General features: G+C 43.5%; 1 protein-coding gene across 1 annotated transcript in view; it reads left to right on the top strand.

The window, feature by feature from the left end:
* LOC126981576 (uncharacterized) overlaps window positions 1-21,756 on the top strand; it is a 30,316-nt gene that overhangs the window by 1,185 nt on the left and 7,375 nt on the right. The window contains exons 2-5 of the mRNA XM_050832986.1: window positions 14,424-14,578; window positions 16,240-16,278; window positions 18,177-18,308; window positions 21,410-21,543. Coding sequence (XP_050688943.1) covers window positions 14,443-14,578; window positions 16,240-16,278; window positions 18,177-18,308; window positions 21,410-21,543 — 441 coding nt within the window. The 5' untranslated portion in view covers window positions 14,424-14,442. The remainder of the gene's footprint in view (window positions 1-14,423; window positions 14,579-16,239; window positions 16,279-18,176; window positions 18,309-21,409; window positions 21,544-21,756) is intronic.

Genomic DNA, 21,756 nt, shown 5'->3' with positions numbered 1-21,756 from the left:
AAAAGGAGAGAGGAAGAGGAGGAAGTGAAAAGGTACAGAGGGCAAGAGGAAGAGGAGGACTGAGAGATAGTAGAAAGAGGAGGTGGAGGAGGAGTGGGGGTAGAGAGGGGAAGAGAGGAGGAGGAGGAGGCTGGAGGGAGGAAGACTCGCTAGGAACAAAACAAGCTAGCGACGGAGCCTCAGACGGGGATCTTATTACGACACAAAGGTTGGTTAACTTTGATTCGCCTTATTGCCTCCCTCTTCCCTCCTTGTCACTCCTCCTCCTCCTCCTCCTCCTCCTATCCTCTTAACCTTTTATCACGCATCACACCCTTTCCTTTCATCCTGTTGCTTCTACCCCCCCCCTTCCCCACCCCTCCCTGGCTCCTTACCTCCACCTCGCTACTTCCCTCCCTCCCTCCGTCCCTCCTTCCTTCCCTTCCTCCTTACCTTCACCTCGCTACTTTCCTTAACCTTCTCATATTCTCTTTCTACTCAAACCTTGTATTACGCCTTTTCTTTTCCTCTTTCTTTTCCTCCTGACTCATCTTTCCCTTTCCTCCACCTACTTCTCATACTTAAACATTCTTCTTACTCCTTCTATTTATCGTCTTTCTGTCTTTTCCTCCCCTCTCCCTCCCAACCTTCCTCCTCCTTCTCTTTTTTATTCTTTAGGTCTTTTCTTCCCCTCTTCTTTCCCTTTCTCTTCACTTCCCACCTCTCGCTTTCTCCAAACTCTTTCTCCTCACCTTATTTTTACCCCAAACCCTCTTCCTCCTCTTTCTCTTTTTTCAATATTTTCTTCCCCTCTCCCTCCCTCTCCCTCCCTTCTCTTCTTACCTTTCTCCAAACTCTTTCTCTTTAGGTTATTGTCCTACCAAACAGTCATCCTCTTCTTCTTCCTGTACCGTTGTCCCTTCCCTCTCCCTCCCTCTCCCCCTCCCTCTCTCTCTCACTTCTTACGACCCCGAGACCCAACGAATTAATACCGGTTCAGGAGACGTGGCTGAAAATGAGTCTCCACAACGTATTCAGAAGGTAAAGTTATCGTATTATGTTGTCGCAAGTCTTCCCTCTTCTTTTTATGATAGGAAAGTTTTTAATTGCCGCTGGAGGCTTCGAGGAGGAGGCTGCAGGGAGTGAGTGCGCGAGGGAGGGAGGGAGGGAGCGAGGGTGCTTTGAAGGCCTGGCCGGGAGAGAGACTGTTGAATTATTACTCTGATGAGGCGGCGGTAGTGGTGGTGGTGGTGGTGGAGGAAAGATAGATAGCTAGATAGATAGATAGAGAGATAGATATAAAGAAATGCATGTGTTAAAAGATGAAAATGCAAATGGTAGTGAAAAATTTAATAATGAATAGTGATAGAATGGTTATGATCGTGGTGGTGGTGGTGGAGGAAAGATAGACAGCTGGAGAGACACAAAGATAGATAGATAGATAGATAGATAGGGACAAAGCGTAGCATGTGTTAGAAATGAAAATGCAACTGGTAGGGAAATAAATGTAGTAATGAATAGTGATAGCGTGCTTATGATGGTGGTGATGGTGGTGATAGGAATATTGACGGAGGTAGGGCTTTGTAGTGCGTGGTTGTGATGATGGTGGAAGCAGTCTCGGTGGTAATTGAGGCGATAGTGATTTTACTTGTGTAGTGACAGCAACGGTTACAGTGGACTAATAGTGGTAACAGTGATGATAGTAACAGTTATGGCGGTAATAGTAACAATGGCAGTGGTGATAGTGATTGTTGGTGGTGTTGGAAGAAGTAATGAAAGGGATGATGGTGATTGTATTCGAAGGACACAAGCGCGTTGATTGTATTCTTTCAAACTCTATAGTCTCTCAAGAGGAGCGTATCGAGACACCTCTCCTCCCGAAATTGACCTCACTCTTGGCCACTCTTTGAACTCTTCTTTATAGGGGGATTGTTTAGAGGGCTTTCTTTCTCATTATTATTATTATTATTATTATTATTATTATTATTATTATTATTATTATTATTATTATTATTATTATTATTATTATTATTATTATTATTATTATTATTATTATTACTATTATTATTATTATTTTTCCTTTGAGCTGCTTCCTTTCCTGTAATAAAAAATTCAGGCCACCCGTCACGTTAACACAACACAACACGATCAACGCACGGCACAGGGGCGGCTCAGTACCAGGAAGGACAGTGTAGCAACATGGTCCCCCTTGTAAACCCACTTTATTGCCCTTTTCCTCGCCCTCCCTCGATGACGCAATGCCAGTCTAGTCCAGTCGTCGGCGTGGCGTTGTCTCTCTCCTTCTCCCTGCACGTTAAAATCAGTGATAATATATTTCCACCCGATAATGACCTCTCTTTTGGCCTCTCGTTCTGTTTTCTTTCACCGAAGCAGCGACTAGCGGGACTTTTTGTTCCTGTTTTAGTTTCTTGTCCTTGAGCTGCCTCCCTTGATGTGAAAGAAAAAAATGGCAACTATTTATTTCGTGCGCATAAATCGATTTGGCTCATAGATGTTGAAGCAGTCTTAGTCCATGAACTGACAACACGTAACGGCAGTGATTTACCAACACGCAGGGCAATAAAGCTAACACATCGGTCACGAGTAGTCTTGTGATAACTTGCTGGTGATAATGATGTTTCTCGGTGAGTCTAGGACATTATTGGCGTATTACTGGCGTTTTTCATGGCATAAGGAGTTCTAGTATAACCTGGGGGTTTCGTGGTGCAGTGGTTAGCACACTCGACTCACAGCCGAGAGAGCCTGGGTTCGATTCCCGTGCGGAGTGGAAAAAATGGGCGGCTTTTCCGATACCCTACGCCCCTGTCCACCCAGCAGAGAATAGGTACCAGGTATTAATCAAGGGTTGTGTCCCGTTTCCTGGGGTCTGTTCCCTTCTCCTATAATTCCTTCCCCTCCTGTCTCTCTCCGGCATATGACCACAGATGTTGCGCCGACTAATCCAACTTTCTAGTATAACCTTCGATACCTTAACCCGTATTCTGAGACGCTTTCGACTCTCACTATAACTCTTTCCAAAGGCCACAAAGGAGATTAGTCGAGTTCTCATGAGTGTTTTCACGTTCATGCTGCAGAATTCATGTCTTGTAACCTGTATCCGTGCTTTATAATATCGCAAATCATGGAAACTTGTATTGGCGCTCTGTAGCATAATAACTTCTCCCTCCGCAATGCTCGGCGAAATTATCAGTGCAAACGTACATCCACACAGCGAGGCGGGTCTTTAGTTTGTACTCTGCCCGGAATGTTAATGAGGCCCTCCATTGGCGGCATATCACGTGAGCAAATCAAATTACTCTTTGAACTTTACTTGCTTTTCATATTTTACGGTGTGCATGTCGAAACTAATATTGAAATACATAAATCTTCAGCTTGAGTCTCCCTTCTCTTCAAAATATATACTGACGGGAAAGTACAAGTTAAGAGTCAAATTATTCTTTAAACTTTACTTGGTCTTCTGTCGTGCATGTCAATATTAATAACAAAATACGTATATATTAAAGCCTAAGTCTCCCTTCTCTTCAAAATACATACTGACGGGAAAGTACAAGTTAAGAGTCAAATTATTCTTTAAACTTTACTTGGTCTTCTGTCGTGCATGTCAATATTAATAACAAAACACGTATATATTATAGCCTAAGTCTCCCTTCTCTTCAAAGTGTTCACTAACAACAAAGCGCAACTAATATTCAAATTACTCTTTAAACTTTACTTGTTCTTTTCCTCCTTTATAACGCATGTCAATATTAATAACAAAACACGGATATATTAAAGCCTAAGTCTCCCTTCTCTTCAATATATTCAGTGACAGCAAAGCAAAATGTTCAAATTACTGATATTCAAATTATTCTTTAAGGTTTTCTTGATTTTCCTCCATTACAGTGCATCTCTATATTAATAATGAAATACATAAATCTGCAACCTAAATCACCCCTCTCATTCACAACTGAGAGTTTAATAATACTCCAAACTTTACTTATCCTTCTTGTTTCACACTGCACGTTGAATTTCATGATAAAACCCGAAAACCCGCATCTCTTTTAATCTTTTTGTCATCGAGGTGCGTGAAAGAAGTGAATCAGAGAAACTTGTATTACTCTTTCAACCATTTAAACTGTTCTCCCTTGCCCTTCATGTCCAACTTAATGAAGAAACACGTAAATCCAGCAGCTCTTTTAATCTTTTTGTCATCGAGGTGCAGGAAAGAAGTGTTCATTAACCACAAATCGCGGTAGTGAATCAGAGAAACTTATATAACTCTTTCAACCATTTAAACTCTTCTCCCTTGCCCTTCATGTCCAACTTAATAAAGAAACACGTAAATCTAGCAGCTCTTTTAATCTTTTTGTCATCGAGGTGCAGGAAAGAAGTGTTCATTAACCACAAATCGCGGTAGTGAATCAGAGAAACTTATATAACTCTTTCAACCATTAAAACTGTCCTCCCTCGCACTTCATGTCCAGCTTAATGAAGAAACACGTAAATCCCGCAAGTCTTTAAGTATTTTGTCTTCTAAGTGCAGGAGAGAAGGTGTTCATTGAGGGTAACAAATCAGAGAGACTTGAATGTACTCTTTCGATCTTCCTAACTCTTCTCCCCCCACGTCGAAATTTGTAAAGAAAAGCGTAAATCCCGCAGGCCTTTAAATATTTTGTCATCGAGGTGCAGGAGAGAAGTGTTCATTGACGGTAGGAAATCAAAGAAACTTATAAACACTCTTTCTACCATTCTGTCTCCTCCCTCCACGTCCAAATTAATAAAGAAACACGTAAATCTCGCAGGTCTTCAGTCTTTTGTCATCGAGGTGCGGGAGAAAAGTGTTTATTGACGGTGAATCAGAAAACTTTGCACATACCTTCTCGGCCTTCCTAAATCGTCTCCCTCCGCCTCGGAAGTATTAAAGAAACACGTAAATCCAGCAGGTTTTTAGTCTTTCATCATCGAGGTGCAAGAAAGAGGCGTTCATTGACGGTAAATCGTGGTAAGAAATCAGATAAATTTGTATATAATCTTCCGGCCTATCATATCAACTCTTTTTCGCGCTGCACGTCAGTATAAATAAAGAAATGAGGTATTCCTGCAGGCGTTCAAGTCTCAGTTTTCGTCAAGGAGCAAAGAAATGGGAGCGTTTAGCGACGACAACTCACGAAACCAAATCTGATTACTCTATAAAAACTCACCTCTGTCTTCTTACCTCTGTCTCTTGCCTCACTCTGTCTTCTTACCTGTCTTCTTACCTCCCTTTGTCTTCTTACCTCTCTCTGTCTTCTTACCTCTCTCTGTCTTCTTACCTCTCTCTGTCTTCTTACCTCTCTCTGTCTTCTTACCTTTGTCTTCTTACCTCTGTCTTCTTACCTCTCTCTGTCTTCTTACCTTTGTCTTCTTACCTCTCTCTGTCTTCTTACCTTTGTCTTCTTACCTCTGTCTTCTTATCTCTCTCTGTCTTCTTACCTCTCTCTGTCTTCTTACCTTTGTCTTCTTACCTCTGTCTTCTTACCTCTCTCTGTCTTCTTACCTCTGTCTTCTTACCTCCCTCTGTCTTCTTACCTCTGTCTTCTTACCTCCCTTTGTCTTCTTACCTCTGTCTTCTTACCTCCCTCTGTCTTCTTACCTCTGTCTTCTTACCTCCCTCTGTCTTCTTACTTCCCTTTGTCTTCTTACCTCTGTCTTCTTACCTCCCTTTGTCTTCTTACCTCTGTCTTCTTACCTCCCTCTGTCTTCTTACCTCTGTCTTCTTACCTCCCTCTGTCTTCTTACCTCTGTCTTCTTACCTCCCTTTGTCTTCTTACCTCTGTCTTCTTACCTCCCTCTGTCTTCTTACCTCTGTCTTCTTACCTCCCTCTGTCTTCTTACCTCCCTTTGTCTTCTTACCTCTGTCTTCTTACCTCCCTTTGTCTTCTTACCTCTGTCTTCTTACCTCCCTCTGTCTTCTTACCTCCCTTTGTCTTCTTACCTCTGTCTTCTTACCTCCCTCTGTCTTCTTACCTCTGTCTTCTTACCTCACTCTTCATACCTCTGTCTTCTTACCTCCCTTTGTCTTCTTACCTCTGTCTTCTTACCTCCCTCTGTCTTCTTACCTCTGTCTTCTTACCTCCCTCTGTCTTCTTACCTCTGTCTTCTTACCTCCCTCTGTCTTCTTACCTCCCTTTGTCTTCTTACCTCTGTCTTCTTACCTCCCTTTGTCTTCTTACCTCTGTCTTCTTACCTCTGTCTTCTTACCTCCCTTTGTCTTCTTACCTCTGTCTTCTTACCTCTCTGTCTTCTTACCTCTGTCTGTCTTCTTACCTCTGTCTCTTACCTCACTCTGTCTTCTTACCTCTGTCTTCTTACCTCTGTCTTCTTACCTCTGTCTTCTTACCTCCCTCTGTCTTCTTACCTCTGTCTTCTTACCTCCCTCTGTCTTCTTACCTCTGTCTTCTTACCTCTGTCTCTTACCTCACTCTGTCTTCTTACCTCTGTCTCTTACCTCACTCTGTCTTCTTACCTCTGTCTCTTACCTCACTCTGTCTTCTTACGTCTGTCTTCTTACGTCTGTCTTCTTACCTCTGTCTCTTACCTCACTCTGTCTTCTTACGTCTGTCTTCTTACGTCTGTCTTCTTACCTCTCTGTCTCTTACCTCACTCTGTCTTCTTACCTCTGTCTTCTTACCTCCCTCTGTCTTCTTACCTCTGTCTTCTTACCTCTGTCTTCTTACCTCTGTCTTCTTACCTCCCTCTGTCTTCTTACCTCTGTCTTCTTACCTCCCTCTGTCTTCTTACCTCTGTCTTCTTACCTCCCTTTGTCTTCTTACCTTTGTCTTCTTACCTCTGTCTTCTTACCTCCTTCTGTCTTCTTACCTCTGTCTTCTTACCTCCCTTTGTCTTCTTACCTCTGTCTTCTTACCTCTGTCTTCTTACCTCCCTCTGTCTTCTTACTTCTGTCTTCTTACCTCCCTTTGTCTTCTTACCTCTGTCTTCTTACCTCTGTCTTCTTACCTCCCTCTGTCTTCTTACCTCTGTCTTCTTACCTCTGTCTTCTTACCTCCCTCTGTCTTCTTACCTCCCTTTGTCTTCTTACCTCCCTTTGTCTTCTTACCTCTGTCTTCTTACCTCTGTCTTCTTACCTCTGTCTTCTTACCTCCCTCTGTCTTCTTACCTCCCTTTGTCTTCTTATCTCTGTCTTCTTACCTCCCTTTGTCTTCTTACCTCTGTCTTCTTACCTCCCTCTGTCTTCTTACCTCTGTCTTCTTACCTCCCTCTGTCTTCTTACCTCTGTCTTCTTACCTCTGTCTTCTTACCTCCCTCTGTCTTCTTACCTCTGTCTTCTTACCTCTGTCTTCTTACCTCTGTCTTCTTACCTCCCTCTGTCTTCTTACCTCTGTCTGCTTACCTCTGTCTTATTACCTCCTCTGTCTGCTTACCTCTGTCTTCTTACCTCTGTCTTCTTACCTCTGTCTTCTTACCTCTGTCTTCTTACCTCTGTCTTCTTACCTCTGTCTTCTTACCTCTGTCTTCTTACCTCTGTCTTCTTACCTCCCTCTGTCTTCTTACCTCTGTCTTCTTACCTCTGTCTTCTTACCTCCCTCTGTCTTCTTACCTCTGTCTTCTTACCTCCCTCTGTCTTCTTACCTCTGTCTTCTTACCTCCCTTTGTCTTCTTACCTCTGTCTTCTTACCTCTGTCTTCTTACCTCCCTTTGTCTTCTTACCTCTGTCTTCTTACCTCTGTCTTCTTACCTCCCTTTGTCTTCTTACCTCTGTCTTCTTACCTCTGTCTTCTTACCTTTGTCTTCTTACCTTTGTCTTCTTACCTTTGTCTTCTTACCTTTGTCTTCTTACCTTTGTCTTCTTACCTCTGTCTTCTTACCTTTGTCTTCTTACCTCTGTCTTCTTACCTCTGTCTTCTTACCTTTGTCTTCTTACCTCTGTCTTCTTACCTCTGTCTTCTTACCTCTGTCCTCTTACCTCTGTCTTCTTACCTCTGTCTTCTTACCTCTGTCTTCTTACCTCTGTCTTCTTACCTCTGTCTTCTTACCTCTGTCCTCTTACCTCTGTCTTCTTACCTCCCTTTGTCTTCTCACCTCTGTCTTCTTCCCTCTCTCTGTCTTCTTACCTCTGTCTTCTTCCCTCTCTCTGTCTTCTTACCTCTGTCTTCTTCCCTCTCTCTGTCTTCTAACCTCTGTCTTCTTCCCTCTCTCTGTCTTCTTACCTCTGTCTTCTTCCCTCTCTCTGTCTTCTAACCTCTGTCTTCTTCCCTCTCTCTGTCTTCTTACCTATGTCTTTCCAAATCAACTTACCTGTGTCTTCTTACAAATCAGATTACTCTATAAAAACTCACCTCTTTCTTCTTTCTTCACACTGCACGAAATTGATAATACTGAATCGCTTAAATCCTGCGTCGTATTTTCCCTCCATTCTCATCAAGGCGTAAAGGAGGAGCGAAGCCTTCATTGACAGCAAAATAATCACGATAGCAAATCCGAAACACACACGCCGTAAACTCTTCTTCGTCCTTTACCTTGCGCGTCGAAATTATTAATGAAACAGGAAGGCTAAATTGCGCGGGTCTTTTGTCTCCACTCTCATCAAGGTGAAAGAGGAGGAGGAGGAGGAGGAGGAGGAGGGGGAGGGGAAGGATCGTTCATTGGCGACAAATCACGCATATGGGTTAAGAGAACGCTGTATCACTCTCGTATTTCCTTTCTCGATGTATAGAACTTAAGGGCCATACTCGTAAACGCTTCAGGGCTTACGCACCCACATTTAATAAAGCATTCGTAGGAGCTGTGGCCATTATTTCCGTGGTGGTATATGGTGTGACGAGGCCTCTGTACCACGAACACGTACACTGATGACAAACCATATTCTTTAACATTCCGGCGTTTCACCACACACACACACACACACACACACACACACACACACACACACACACACACACACACACACACACACACACACACACACACACACACACACACACACACACATTCAATAATTCTTCCGTAGGAGTTGTGGGAATTTACATGGGTAGTTTTATAACCCTGGTGGCATTGTGACCAAGATAAGAAAAAACACACATGAGAACCCGATCCATCTCCTTTTCGGCGGCCTTTGCAAATAGTTGATGTTAATGGGAGGGGAGGAAGCGCCTGAGAATGCCGTCCTTAAATCAATTTCTCCCGCGCAAAACCCGGAAGCCCTGGTGGTAGTTTGACGAAGCTTCTGCCCCATCAACCCGAAGAAGACACTCATGAGGAATTGAGGACCCGATCAGTCTCCTTTTCTGCTGCCTTTGGAAAGAGTTGATACGAGAGAGAGGCGAAACCATCTAAAAAAAAACTACCTTAGTGATCTCTTCCTTGCATAACACGGAGATAATGGCGTCGGGGCCTTAACACGACTACGTACATTAGTCTGAAGTAATGCCAGAGGAGCCCAGTGTAACACCAGCACGAAGCGGGGAATTTATATGAAGAACTTTGCAGACTTAATCCTTGAGACTTCCTGCTCAGAGTGAAGGCTAGATGCACCCCTTCCATCCATTTCTCATTCCTTCATCCCCTCCTTTATCATTCCTCTTTTTCGCTTTCCCTTGCTCTTCATTCCCTCCCACACACGTTCACTTCCTCCTTCACTCCCTTATTCCTCCCTCCTTACTCCTTTATCTCTACTTCCTTTCCACCTTTTCTTCCTCTTCTTTCCCTCTCACACTCCTTCACTCCCTTATTCCTCCCTCCTTACTCTTTTATCTCTACTTCTTTTCCACCTTTTCTTCCTCTTCTTTTCCTCTCACACACCTTCACTCCCTTATTCCTCCCTCCTTACTCTTTTATCTCTATTTCCTTTCCACCTTTTCTTCCTCTTCTTTCCCTCTCACACACCTTCACTCCCTTATTCCTCCCTCCTTACTCCTTTATCAATACTTCTTTCCATCTTTTCTGGCTCTCTTACTTCCTTTTTCCCTCCCTCATTCACTCATTCATCAATTCTCTTTCTTCTCCCACTCCTCTTTCCTTCTCTTCACTTTTCCTTTGACCCCTATCTCCTTACTTCCCTCCTTCATTCCTTCATTCCTCTCCCCTTCCTTTTCTATATTTTTTTCTTCCTCTTCACATTTTTTTGCTTTTTCTTATTTCATTCCTTCCTGCATTCCTTCATTTTCTCCCACATTTATCACTCCTCTTCGTTCCTTCCTCTATTTCATTTTTTTTTTCATACTCCCTTCCTTGAATCTTTCCATCCCTCTTCTTCCTCTCCCGCCTCCGATTCCTCCTCCTCCTCCTTTTCAGACACATCTCCTTCCTTCTCTTCCCTCTATTTCTTGGTCTCTTCCTTACATCCTTCCGTCCCACGCACATACCCTCCTCCTCTTCTTTCTCTCCTTCCTCCTCCTCCTCCTCCTCCTCCTCCTCCTCCTCCTCGTCCGCCTCCGCATGTCTCCTTTTTCCCTTCCTACACTCTTCGGCATCAATTTCCTCCTCGCCATTGAAGTCCAGGACCAGAAAATCAAAGAAATAGTCAGTCAAACATCGATCTCTCCATTAGAGCTTCGTTAACCCGCCTCCAGCTCGCCTTGAAGAATGGGGACGCCTTTTTTCTCTCTCTCTCTCTCTCTCTCTCTCTCTCTCTCTCTCTCTCTCTCTCTCTCTCTCTCTCTCTCTCTCTCTCTCTCTCTCTCTCTCTCTCTCTCTCTCTCTCTCTCTCTCTCTCTCTCTCTCTCTCTCTCTCTCTCTCTCTCTCTCTCTCTCTCTCTCTCTCTCTCTCTCTCTCTCTCTCTCTCTCTCTCTCTCTCTCTCTCTCTCTCTCTCTCTCTCTCTCTCTCTCTCTCTCTCTGTCTCTCTCTCTCTCTCTCTCTCTCTCTCTCTCTCTCTCTCTCTCTCTCTCTCTCTCTCTCTCTCTCTCTCTCTCTCTCTCTCTCTCTCTCTCTCTCTCTCTCTCTCTCTCTCTCTCTCTCTCTGAAGCAGAAAAGAAAAAAAAGAAAGAAAAAAGTATGTCATGGATCTTTGTTTTCAGTGTCCAAGACTTTTTTTAATCTTTTCTTCTCTCCAAGTTCGATCGGGAAGAGTTTTTAAAAAGTTCTCGCCATTTTCTCTTCTATTATCTTATTATTGAAAGGAATGATGGAAGGATGTTAGTGATTGTTGTCTGTGGCGATGGCGGTGAAAGTAGTAGTAGTAGAAGTAGAAGTAGTAGTGGTAATAGTAGTAGTAGAAGTAGCAGTAGTAGTAGTAGTAGTAGTAGGAGGAGGAGGAGGAGAGTTGACGTTGTATTGAGGGGAATGGCAGAGGTAATATCCTACTTCGGGGGAGGAAATGAAGGAAATAAGAAGGAAATAGACACTGAGAGGAGAGAAGGTAGGAAGAGACAGGTGAGGGGAGGAGAAAACCGAGGGGAAAGAGAGAGAGGGAGAGAGAGGAGGAAAAATTGGTTGGCATACCGAGAGGAGGAAGGAGAGAGAGGGAATGATGAGTAGAGGAGACAGGAAAGAAGGAAAGTGAAGAAGAGGAAGATTGAAAGATAGAAAGATGAGGGGAATGAAGGAAGAAAAAAGGAGAAGATAAAGATGAGGAAAAGAGGATAAGGGGAGGGCGAGGGTAGCAGGAAGAAGTGAGAGGAGAGATGGAACAGGGAGGAGGAAGAAGGGGAAGAAGAAGGAAAAAGATGAAAGGGGAAGCAGAGGAGAGGGGGAAGAGGGGGAAGAAAAGAGAGAGACGGATGAAGAAAGGGAGAAAGGGAAGAGAGAAAAGGTAGTAAGAGTAGGAATGGGTGAAAGGGAATAGGAAGAAGGAAGGAAATACAAAGGAAAGAGGAAATGGAGGAAATGGAGGAGGAATGAAAGAAATACAAGAGAAGGAGGAAATGGAGGATGGAGAGGAAGAAAATGAGAGGTAGAGGAGAAGGAAAAGGTAAAAAAGGAGAATGAGGGGAAGAGAGGAGAGAAAGAAAGGTACGGGAGTTGGAAAAGGAAGGAAAAGGAAGGAGAAAATAGAAAACTGAATAGGAAAAGAAGGAAGAGGAGAAAGTGAGAGGAGAGAGAAAAGGGGGAGGAGAAAGAGAATGGAAAAGGAGAAAATAGGGAAAGGCGGATATGAGAAAAAGAGAAAAAGGAAAAGTTAAGGGGAAGGAGGAAGAAGTGAATGGAAAACGAAGGAAAATAATGAAAGGGGAATTGAGAAAGAAAAAGAGGGGGAAGGGAGAAAAAGGGAAAGGTAAGATAAGGAAGAGAAAGAAGGAAAGGGAAGGGAAGGAGGAAGAGGAGGAGAAATGGGATGAAAGAAGGAGAGGTAAGGGAGGAGGAGGAAGAGGAGGGAGAAAAAAGAACAGGAAAAACGTAAAGAAAGGAGGAGAGCAAAGGGAGGAAAGAAAAAAATAAGGAAAAAAAACGAGGAGGGAAAAAAAGAGGAGAAAAGTGAAAATGAAGAGAAACGGGAAAAGGAAGAAGAGGGAAAGAGAAGAAGAAGAAGAGGAAAGAAGTAAAAAAAGAAGTAGAAGTGAAGGAAAGCAGGGAAAGAAGGAAAATTATGGAAAGGAAGGAGGAAAAGAAGGAAAACGGAAAAGAAGAGGAAAGGTCAGAGGAAAAGGAAGGGGAGACGGAAGAGAAGAGGGGAGAGGTGAAAGATGGGGAGGATAGAGTAAAGGGAGGAAAGAGGAGGAGAGAAGGAAGAGGAAAGAAAAGGTAGGAAAGAAGGAGAGGCAAGGAAGGAGAAGGGATAAGAGAGAAGCGAAGAAAAGGAAGAAAGGGTCAGGAGAGGAGGTGAAAGGAGAGGGCAGAAGGGAGAAAAAGGAGAGGAAGGAACTGCAAGAAAAATAAGGGAGAGTTTAAAAGAAAGTAATAGGGAAGGAAAGTGGGGAAAAGAGAAATGTTATCGAAGGTTTGGCTGAAAAGAAGGAAAAACGGAAAAGAGGAGGATGAGGAAGAGGAAGAGGGCAAGAGGGGAGAGGTGAAAGAAGAGGGCAGAGGGGAGAGTCGAGGGGGAGACTTAGGTGATTGGCGTCTCACATTGTTTTTTTCGTCCTTTTTTTAGATTTTTTAATGGCACAAGTTTGCTCGCGAGGAAACTTAAGTGTTGACAAGGCAAGTATGAGAGAGAGAGAGAGAGAGAGAGAGAGGTTTTAGGTAAGATTAATTTCAATCCGTTTATTTTGTTTAATCTTTCAATCACCATTATCATATTTCTTTTAAACCACATAACACACTCCTCCTCCTCCTCCTCCTCCTCCTCCTCCTCCTCCTCCTCCTCCTCCTCCTCCTCTTTGTTCTAACCCTCACAATTCTCCATATTCCTTTCTTCACTTTTTATTTATCTATTTCTTCCGCTCTTCTCTTGTCATACTCCTCTTCCTCTTCCATCTTTACCTCTCTCCTCTCTCCCAATTTTCTCTTCCTTCTTTTTCTCTTTTTCTTCTTTATTTGCACCGGACAGCCTCGCCACCAATCTTTTTTTTCTTCCTCTCTCTTCTCGTTACCGTCTTTGCCTCTCTCTCTCTCTCTCTCTCTCTCTCTCTCTCTCTCTCTCTCTCTCTCTCTCTCTCTCTCCCCCTTTCTCCTCCCACCCCTTCTGTTTCTCTCTCCCTCTTTCCTCCCTTCCTCCCCCCCCTTCCCTTCCTTGCCCTCTCACACCTCACCTTCCTTCACATAAAACTCGTCTGGCTTCTAAGAATTCTTGCCAGATTTTTTCAGCATTTATTTTGAAAGACTAAAAACTTGGTAAAACTGTGCCGGAAAGTTACGGCGTTGGATGTTGTGAGGTAGTGGTGGTAGTAGTAGTGGTAGTAGTAGTAGTAGTAGTAGTAGTAGGTGGTGGTGGTGATGATAGTGTACTACTCTCTCTCTCTATTTCTCTTCTTCCTTTTCCTCCTCCTCCTCCTCCTCCTCCTCCTCCTCCTCCTCCTCCTCCTCCTCTTCATTCTTCTATTTTCTTCGGGTCATCTTCCTTCTCGTCTTCATCTTAGTGTTCCTCCTACTCGTTATTACTCTCTCTCTCTCTCTCTCTCTCTCTCTCTCTCTCTCTCTCTCTCTCTCTCTCTCTCTCTCTCTCTCTCTCTCTCTCTCTCTCTCTCTCTCTCTCTCTCTCTCTCTCTCTCTCTCTCTCTCTCTCTCTCTCTCTCTCTCTCTCTCTCTCTCTCTATCTATCTATCTATCTGTCTCGCTCCATCTCTTTCCCTCTCCACCACCCCCACAGAAACATTTTTCCTACTATATTCTTTCCTCGTCCATTTCCCATGATATTCTTCCTCCCTCCATCTCTCCCCCTCTCTCTGTCTCCATCGTTCCTCCTCCTTTCTTCCCTCCATCACCTAAACTTGCATCACACACACACACACACACACACACACACACACACACGCACACACAGGCAGACACTGACACCCACCTACCCACACCCACACATACACACTCGATCGCTCGCTCATTCGCTCACACATGTTTCCCTTCCCACAGTTACAATGCCGGGGGCGCTATGGGTGCCTGTGGGCCGCGCCTCACGCCCCCCCTGAAGCGGCCTCGCCTGGTGGTGCCGAGCATGAGACAACAGCCACGCGCACAGTCGCCCAAGAAAATAGCTGCCCCTGGACTTGAGGACCTGAAGACATACAGTAAGACCACCTCCTTGCGCTGCCCTGCCCCGTCCGTCCTCCGTCCTCTGTCCGCTGTCCTGTCCCTCTCCCTCGTCGATGCTGTGTGTGTCTCCGTTTTTTTTTCTGTCTTGTTTTTTGTCTTTCTTTTCTTCAGTGTCAGTTTATGGTTATTGTTATTTTGTCCTTCTTCTTCTTCTTGTTCTTGTCTCGTCGTCTTCTTTCCTGCTTGCTTTTCTTTCTTTTCTTTTTCGTTTCTACCCTTCTCCTCCTCCTCCTCCTCCTCCTCTTCTTCTTCTTTATTATCTTCTCGTCCTCTTATTTCTCGTTCTTTTTCTCTTAATGTTTCTTCTTCTACCCTTCTTGTCTTTTTCTCTTCTCTCTCTTCTTTCTTTATTTTTCTTTCCGTCTCCTCCTCCTCTCCTTTATTTTCTCCTTCCGTCGTCTTTTTTTCGTTTTTCTTTATTTTTCTTATCCTTCTACCCTTTTCCTCTCCTCCATTATTTTCTCCTCTCGTCATCTTCTTTGTTTTCTTCTACCCTTCTGCTATTCTCCTTTATTTTCTCCTTCCGTCATCTTCTTTCTCCTATTTATTTTTTTATTCTTCTCGTCTCCTTCTTCTCTTCGGGGTTTTTTTTTAGTTTGTCTCTACTCAAGGACGTTCTTTTTTTCTTTTTCTTTTTCTTTTTTGGCTTATCGGTTCGCTCATCTCAAAGGGTTTTTTTCTCTTACTTTGTACACCTGCAACTTTTTTTCTTAATACTTTTTCTATACTTTTATTTCATCGCTTGTCCTTCCTTTCCTCGGCCTTGCTTTTCCAGACTTTTCCTTTTTTTTTCGGGTTTTATTGGATTTTGCAAACTGTGCTGAAGTTTTCCTCCGTTTTTATTGTGTATTTCTCTCTCTCTCTCTCTCTCTCTCTCTCTCTCTCTCTCTCTCTCTCTCTCCAACACTATCTATTTATCAATATCTGTCTTTCTATATATCTGTCCACCTATCTATATCTATCTATGTCTCTATTTTTATCTATTTATCTATCTCTTTCTCGTCCTTGTCGCCTCCGTGTAGCTTCCTTCCTTTCTCTTTGTATTGATAAACGTGTGTGTGTGTGTGTGTATGTGTGTGTGTGTGTGTGTGTGTGTGTGTGTGTGTCAGCTTCCTTCCGTTGGTTTGAGTCATGCGTTATATTATTATACGTTTTCCATGAAGTTATAAATCCCCCACCAGCTTGACCCGAGCAGCTAACGGCTTTATATCACGTCAGTTCCTTAGCTTATATCTTGTTTGCACCTCCTCCTCCTCCTCCTCCTCCTCCTGATCCTCCACCTCCTGTCCTCCCGTCTCTTCATCTTCATCCCTCTCGTCCTCCTCCTCTGTAATATTTCTCTATCTACCTCATCCCTGCATCAATCCTTTTTCCTCCCTTCCTTCCTAACCTATTTAATCCAAGTTAATTCCTTTCTGCAGGTTCCTTTCCTTTCCATCTTCTTAAGCCATCATATTTCACACTCGTTCCCTCCCTTCCTAACTCCTTCCGTCCCTCCCTCTATCCCCTCCTTCCCCTTTTCCTCTCTTATTCCCTCAGCCACCTCAGTCCCTCCCTCCCCTACCCCCGAGAGGCTAGTCTGTGCGGTGACCCAAGAGTTATGTAAAAATTCCTTTCAGTTTCTCTTTTATTGCAGGAAATAATCACCTTAGCTCCTTTGCCTCACACGCTGGAGGTGAGTCAGTGTGTAGGGGAGTTGCAAGGTGACATAGACTTACTGGATTACTGCATTATCCTTGACCCCCTTCGTGAATCAGAAGACAGGAGGGAAAAATATCTAAATAAATCTAAAATGCACACACGATGAAGGACGAGGTGAAAGAGGAAAGGAAGGAAGGAAGGAAAGAAGAAAGGAAAGAGATTTGTAAAGTGTTTTAAAGAATGTAAAAAAAAAAGTGTTTGAAAATCTTGCAACACAAATTCCTGAACGAGAGAGGAGGGAGAGGACGGAGGACTAAAAAAAATTTGTGAATGAAAGTTCCAAAAAATACCAAACAAAATTCAAATAAAAACCTCAATAACAAAGAACACTGATAAGAAAATAGCTTAAAAAAGAACGTAATGAATGACCAGTCTCTTGAAAGATCAGAAGAAGGAGAGAGGGAGGAAGGAGAGCTGAGAACGGAAGTGATAAAACGGGAATGGGAAATTGAGGGGAGAGGAGGAAGAAGGGGAGGTGGAGCAGGAGGAGGAGGAGGAGGACGCAGGGAGAGGGCGGAGGAAGCAAGCAAGGCGCGAGGGAGGAAGGGACGGTCCGGCGAGCAGCATCCGTTAAAATACAATAGTGTACAAAATTGCATGCATAAATTCATCAGAACGGAGATGCACCAAGTTCAGGAGACGGACGTCCAACAACCCTCTTCCTTGTCCTCTCCCCCTCGTCCTCCTCCTCCTCCTCCTCCTCCTCCTCCTTCTACTCCTACTCCCACTCCGCTTCTTCCTCCTCCCCAGTGTCCTTTCCTTCCTTTTCGCCTCTTCGTCCACTACCTGCACCCTCTTCTTTCTTGCCCTTTTGCTCCACCTCCTCCTCCTCCTCCTCCTCCTCCTCCTCCTCCTCCTCTTTATCTGTGTCCCTTTTTCATCCCAGGCTTCGTCCACTACCTGCCCTCCTCCTCCTCCTCCTCCTCCTCCTCCTCCTCCTCCTTTTCCCTTCTCCTGCGCTTCAGTTCCTCTTTCTCCTCCTCCTTCGAATATTAAAGAACAAGTGATCGTTAAGTTTTCCTGTTTTCTTTTTTAGGTCACTGTTGCATCTCATTAATGACAGTTTTAAGGGGTAGTTGTTGTTTTTTCATTAATGTTTACCTGTAGTGGGCGTAGACAGGTGTGCGGCAGGTGTGTAGAGTGGACACGTGTATAGCCGTATGATTTAGAACTGCACATGTTTTTTTTTACCTTATTTTTGTCACCCTTTTTGTGTGTTTTGCCACTAAGAAGAAGAATGTCAATTAACACCTATCATTATTATTATTATTATTGTTGTTATTATCACTATTACCTTTGTGTTTGTTTACGTTGGTACACACTCACCCGCCACTGTCTTTACTTTGATTAACAGTAGTGCAAGAGATGATCATGGTATTTACTGTCGGTGTTGAAATAATTGCAATCTTGTAAATAGATCTAAAGTGCAAAATATTAGAACAAGTTTGGAATTCATGCCTCCGTAAATTATAGAAACAATTTATTTTTTTCCCTGCGCACTGAATACGAATATCATCTTAGAGAGAAAATCAATATATACTGGTTATCCAAAGACTAATTTAAGAATAGCCAATATCTTACCTAATTTGTAGTACCTTTGTTTTCTTTTTACCTCCGCGCTAATCATACCTTATCATTGAAAGGTGTAAATATTGCCGAAAAGAATTATCAAAAGTATAGCATTAGACTCTCCTAGTAAAGTTTCAAAGGTGTTAAAAAGACCAAATCAAGTACAGTATTAAACATCTCAGCAAAATATTTCAACTACTAGAGCACAGGATTGGAGTGTCAGTCTCTCAGAGGAAGGATTCGAGTCTTCCATTAGGGGAAGGACGTGAGGTGACCCATTCTCAATCCTCGCCCCCTTTGCAGGCAGCCCCGACATCCTCATCTGCGGGAACTGCCGTGAGCTCTTCTCCAACCTAAGTGACTTCATTGACCACCGACGAACCTACTGCAAGCTGCGATTCACCTGCAAATGTTCCTCTCACAACGGGGTGTTACGTGAGTACTTGTCATCCTCTCCATTATTATAACTGTGTCTCGCTGCCTATCTATCTGCCTACTTTCTCTGTCTTTCTCTTTCTCTCTCTTTCTCTCAACTGCAAATGTTCCTCTCACAACGGGGTGTTACGTGAGTACTTGTCATCCTCTCCATTAGTATAACTGTCTCGCTGCCTATCTATCTGCCTACTTTCTCTGTCTTTCTCTTTCTCTCTCTTTCTCTCACCTGTAAATGTTCCTCTCTCAGCGAGGTATTACGTGAGTACTTGTCATCCTCTCCATTATTATAACTGTCTCGCTGCCTATCTATCTGCCTACTATCTCTGTCTTTCTCTTTCTCTCTCTTTCTCTCACCTGTAAATGTTCCTCTCTCAGCGAGGTATTACGTGAGTACTTGCCTCCGTTCCATTATTATTACTGTCTCTGTCTATCTATGTACCCATTATCTCTAACTTTTTCTTTCTCAATATTTTTCTCTTTACTAATTTCGTCAACGTGTCCTATTTCCCAGTTCTTAAGAGATTATTTTTTACTAAAAACACCAATAAGAACTGCATGTATAGCCGATATGCTAAGTCCTCACGGAATATTTCTCTATCTCTTTCTCTCTCCTTCTCTTTTAACTAATTTCGTCAGCGTGCCCTGTTTCGCGGTTCTTAAAAGATGAATACTTACTAAAATCATCAATAAGAACTGCATGTAGAGACGATATAATAAATCCACACAGAATATTTAATCGCCAGGAAAATGTATAAGTAGTACTAAATGTAATAATCTTGATTGTGGTAAAGTAATATTACGGTAAGGTGATGGGGCGGCTTTGTGGAGTGATAAGGCTTATCTGATAAACCTGGACTGTTAAGGAGAGAATGATAACACTAAGACTCCACAAACGTTATATTGCCTGATGCTAATGCCATTCCGAAGATGGATGAGTGTATTTGACAAAGCTAGATTGAACGGTTATCTGTAAATGAAATGAACAATAGTATTACAATGATCCTGTCAAATTAATAATAATAACACTATATTTAATAATCTTGGGTCTGTCAACGTAATATAATCAGACACTAAACCCATTCCTAATATGGTTGACTATTTGACATAGCTAGACTGAATGGTTACTCGTCAAAGAAGAAGAAGAAGAGTACTACAATGGTTACCATAATAATACTATCTGTAGAATGTTGGCTTGGAAGGCTGACTGGTGGACTGGCAAACGATTATTGACTTCCGTTCCGTTGGTGGTAAAGTTATTTCTGCGTCGGTACACCCTCTGCCGCTCCTCTGCTAAGCCTTGGGAGGCCCGCCACAGCTGTATCCCTCGGCCGCCTCTTTGTGATGCCGCCACTATTAATCTCTTCCCGCCGGTGGACGGTTATCCGATAGGGAGGCAACAGGTCATTACGGCTGATAATTCATCGTGGAATGTGGAGAGACCTGTATGGAAAGTGTGTGTGTGTGTGTGTGTGTGTGTGTGTGTGTGTGTGTGTGTGTGTGTGTGTGTGTGTGTGTGTGTGAGTAATTCACCACGGGATGATCACGAGTTGGACTCGCTTTCGCATAACGATAATGAGCAAGTGCTCATTATCGTCGATCTCTGGGTACTGCCAGGACCTCACACACCACACAATCCATCCCCCTTGCTCAAGGGGGGACAGTAACCACTCCTAGTCAACCGAAAGAATCTGTCCCGAGCGGGGCTCGAACCGCCGCCTGTTTGGCTGTTAAGCCTCGCAGCGCAGCGCTCTACTGATTGAGCCACCGGAGCGGTGTGTGTGTGTGTGTGTGTGTGTGTGTGTGTGTGTGTGTGTGTGTGTGTGTGTGTGTGTGTGAGTGAGTGAGTGGGGTTGAGAGAGATGAATAAACATAAGCACTTCACATCAAGCACCCCTTGTAACAATAGAAGCAGCACTCAAACACAATGGAAGGACAGGTAAACCAGTTACACACACACACACACACACACACACACACACCATTATGTTAACACGTTTCCAATGGCATTATATGTAAATCAGAGCAAGACCTGAGCTGTTGTTGAATCATGGGGAGCCTGATAAGCCTTCATGTACAGGTATTTCAATCATCAATGTGATCCCAGATAGTCAAGAGGATTGCACTGTTAAAAGTGTTATGCTGAAGGCAATCCTGTGTTCTGATTATTATATTGCGGTTAAGTACTATTCTGCTGTATTCACAAGTTAATAGTGTAGTTATGCCACCCTCTCTTTGCAAGAAGTGCATCTGATTATCCCTTGCAGATTATGCACACAGTGTATTGCGTAGATAAGCTCCCAGTGCCTCCCCTCCTGAGTCCTATCACTGCTGGCTTGATGGAGTGGCCTCACCCCTTCCCTCCCCTGATGGATGTGATTGGCGGTAGAAAAATCCATATGATTAATGGCCACTGAGAGGAAGAGGGTTGATCTTTATTGCGTAGGTTGAAAATATAGGGTAGAAGAGACTGAGCACGGAGAAACGTAAATGTGGCTGGCTACGTCCGTAGACTTTCCTGTGTCATTGCCGGAGCAACGCTTCGCCCGTTACACTATGTTTGACTTTGGTTATTGGAAAGTTAGTGGCAATCTGGCTCAGTAACCTGCTGATCAGTCTACTGGTGCTAAATGTGGCACGAGATTTCCCGAGACTATGTTGTTGAAATACGTAAATGTAAATATTTTGTTTATTACACAGAATTTGTTGCGTAGGTTCCAGACAGCTGTTAGAAACTTTGCGTAGCAAACTGCAATGTTGTTGTTTTTACTAAATACGAATAGTTGGAGTGCGAGTGACGGTGCTGCTACTATTACCAGTTATAACAACAACAACAATAATAATAATAATCATGATAATAATAATAATATTGGTAATAATATTAATTCTACTACTACTACTACTACGATGACGACGACGACGACGACGACTACTACTACTACTACCACCACTTTTAAAATATTTTTGGTTTAGAATACTTGTTAAGAGATATTACTCACTGAAGATATTTGGCAGGATTATAACACGCCGCCCCTAAAGAAGGAGAGTGCTGTCTTATGCCCTTCCTTGGCGAGCATATACTAACCAGGTGTGAACTGTTTCAGGCACCGAGGAGAGCGCCCTGCTTCTCTGCGCACTCTGCAAGGAGAACTTTGCTTCGGCCTGGGATCTGATGGTGCACGCCCAGGCTGCCCACATGGTCAACATCTACCAGCTGGGCTCCAAGGACGCCAGCCAGGTGGGTCGGTAGTGAGGGGAGGCCTGGGAGGGTTGTGAGGGTCGAAATATGTTTGGATTGGTAGAGAGACCAGGAGTGTATAGGAGACAGAGGTGGGTATTAACACATTGCTGGAAAACTAGTGGGACTACCTCTTAAGATCACGTACACATTATTATATACAAAGAAGTGAATTCACAGGAAACAGATAACTTGTAGTCTTTAGGGAAAAAC

This window comes from Eriocheir sinensis, chromosome 48, assembly GCF_024679095.1.
Source record: "Eriocheir sinensis breed Jianghai 21 chromosome 48, ASM2467909v1, whole genome shotgun sequence".
Taxonomy (NCBI): Eukaryota; Metazoa; Arthropoda; class Malacostraca; order Decapoda; family Varunidae; genus Eriocheir; species Eriocheir sinensis.
This window is presented reverse-complemented; position numbering and strand designations above follow the sequence as displayed.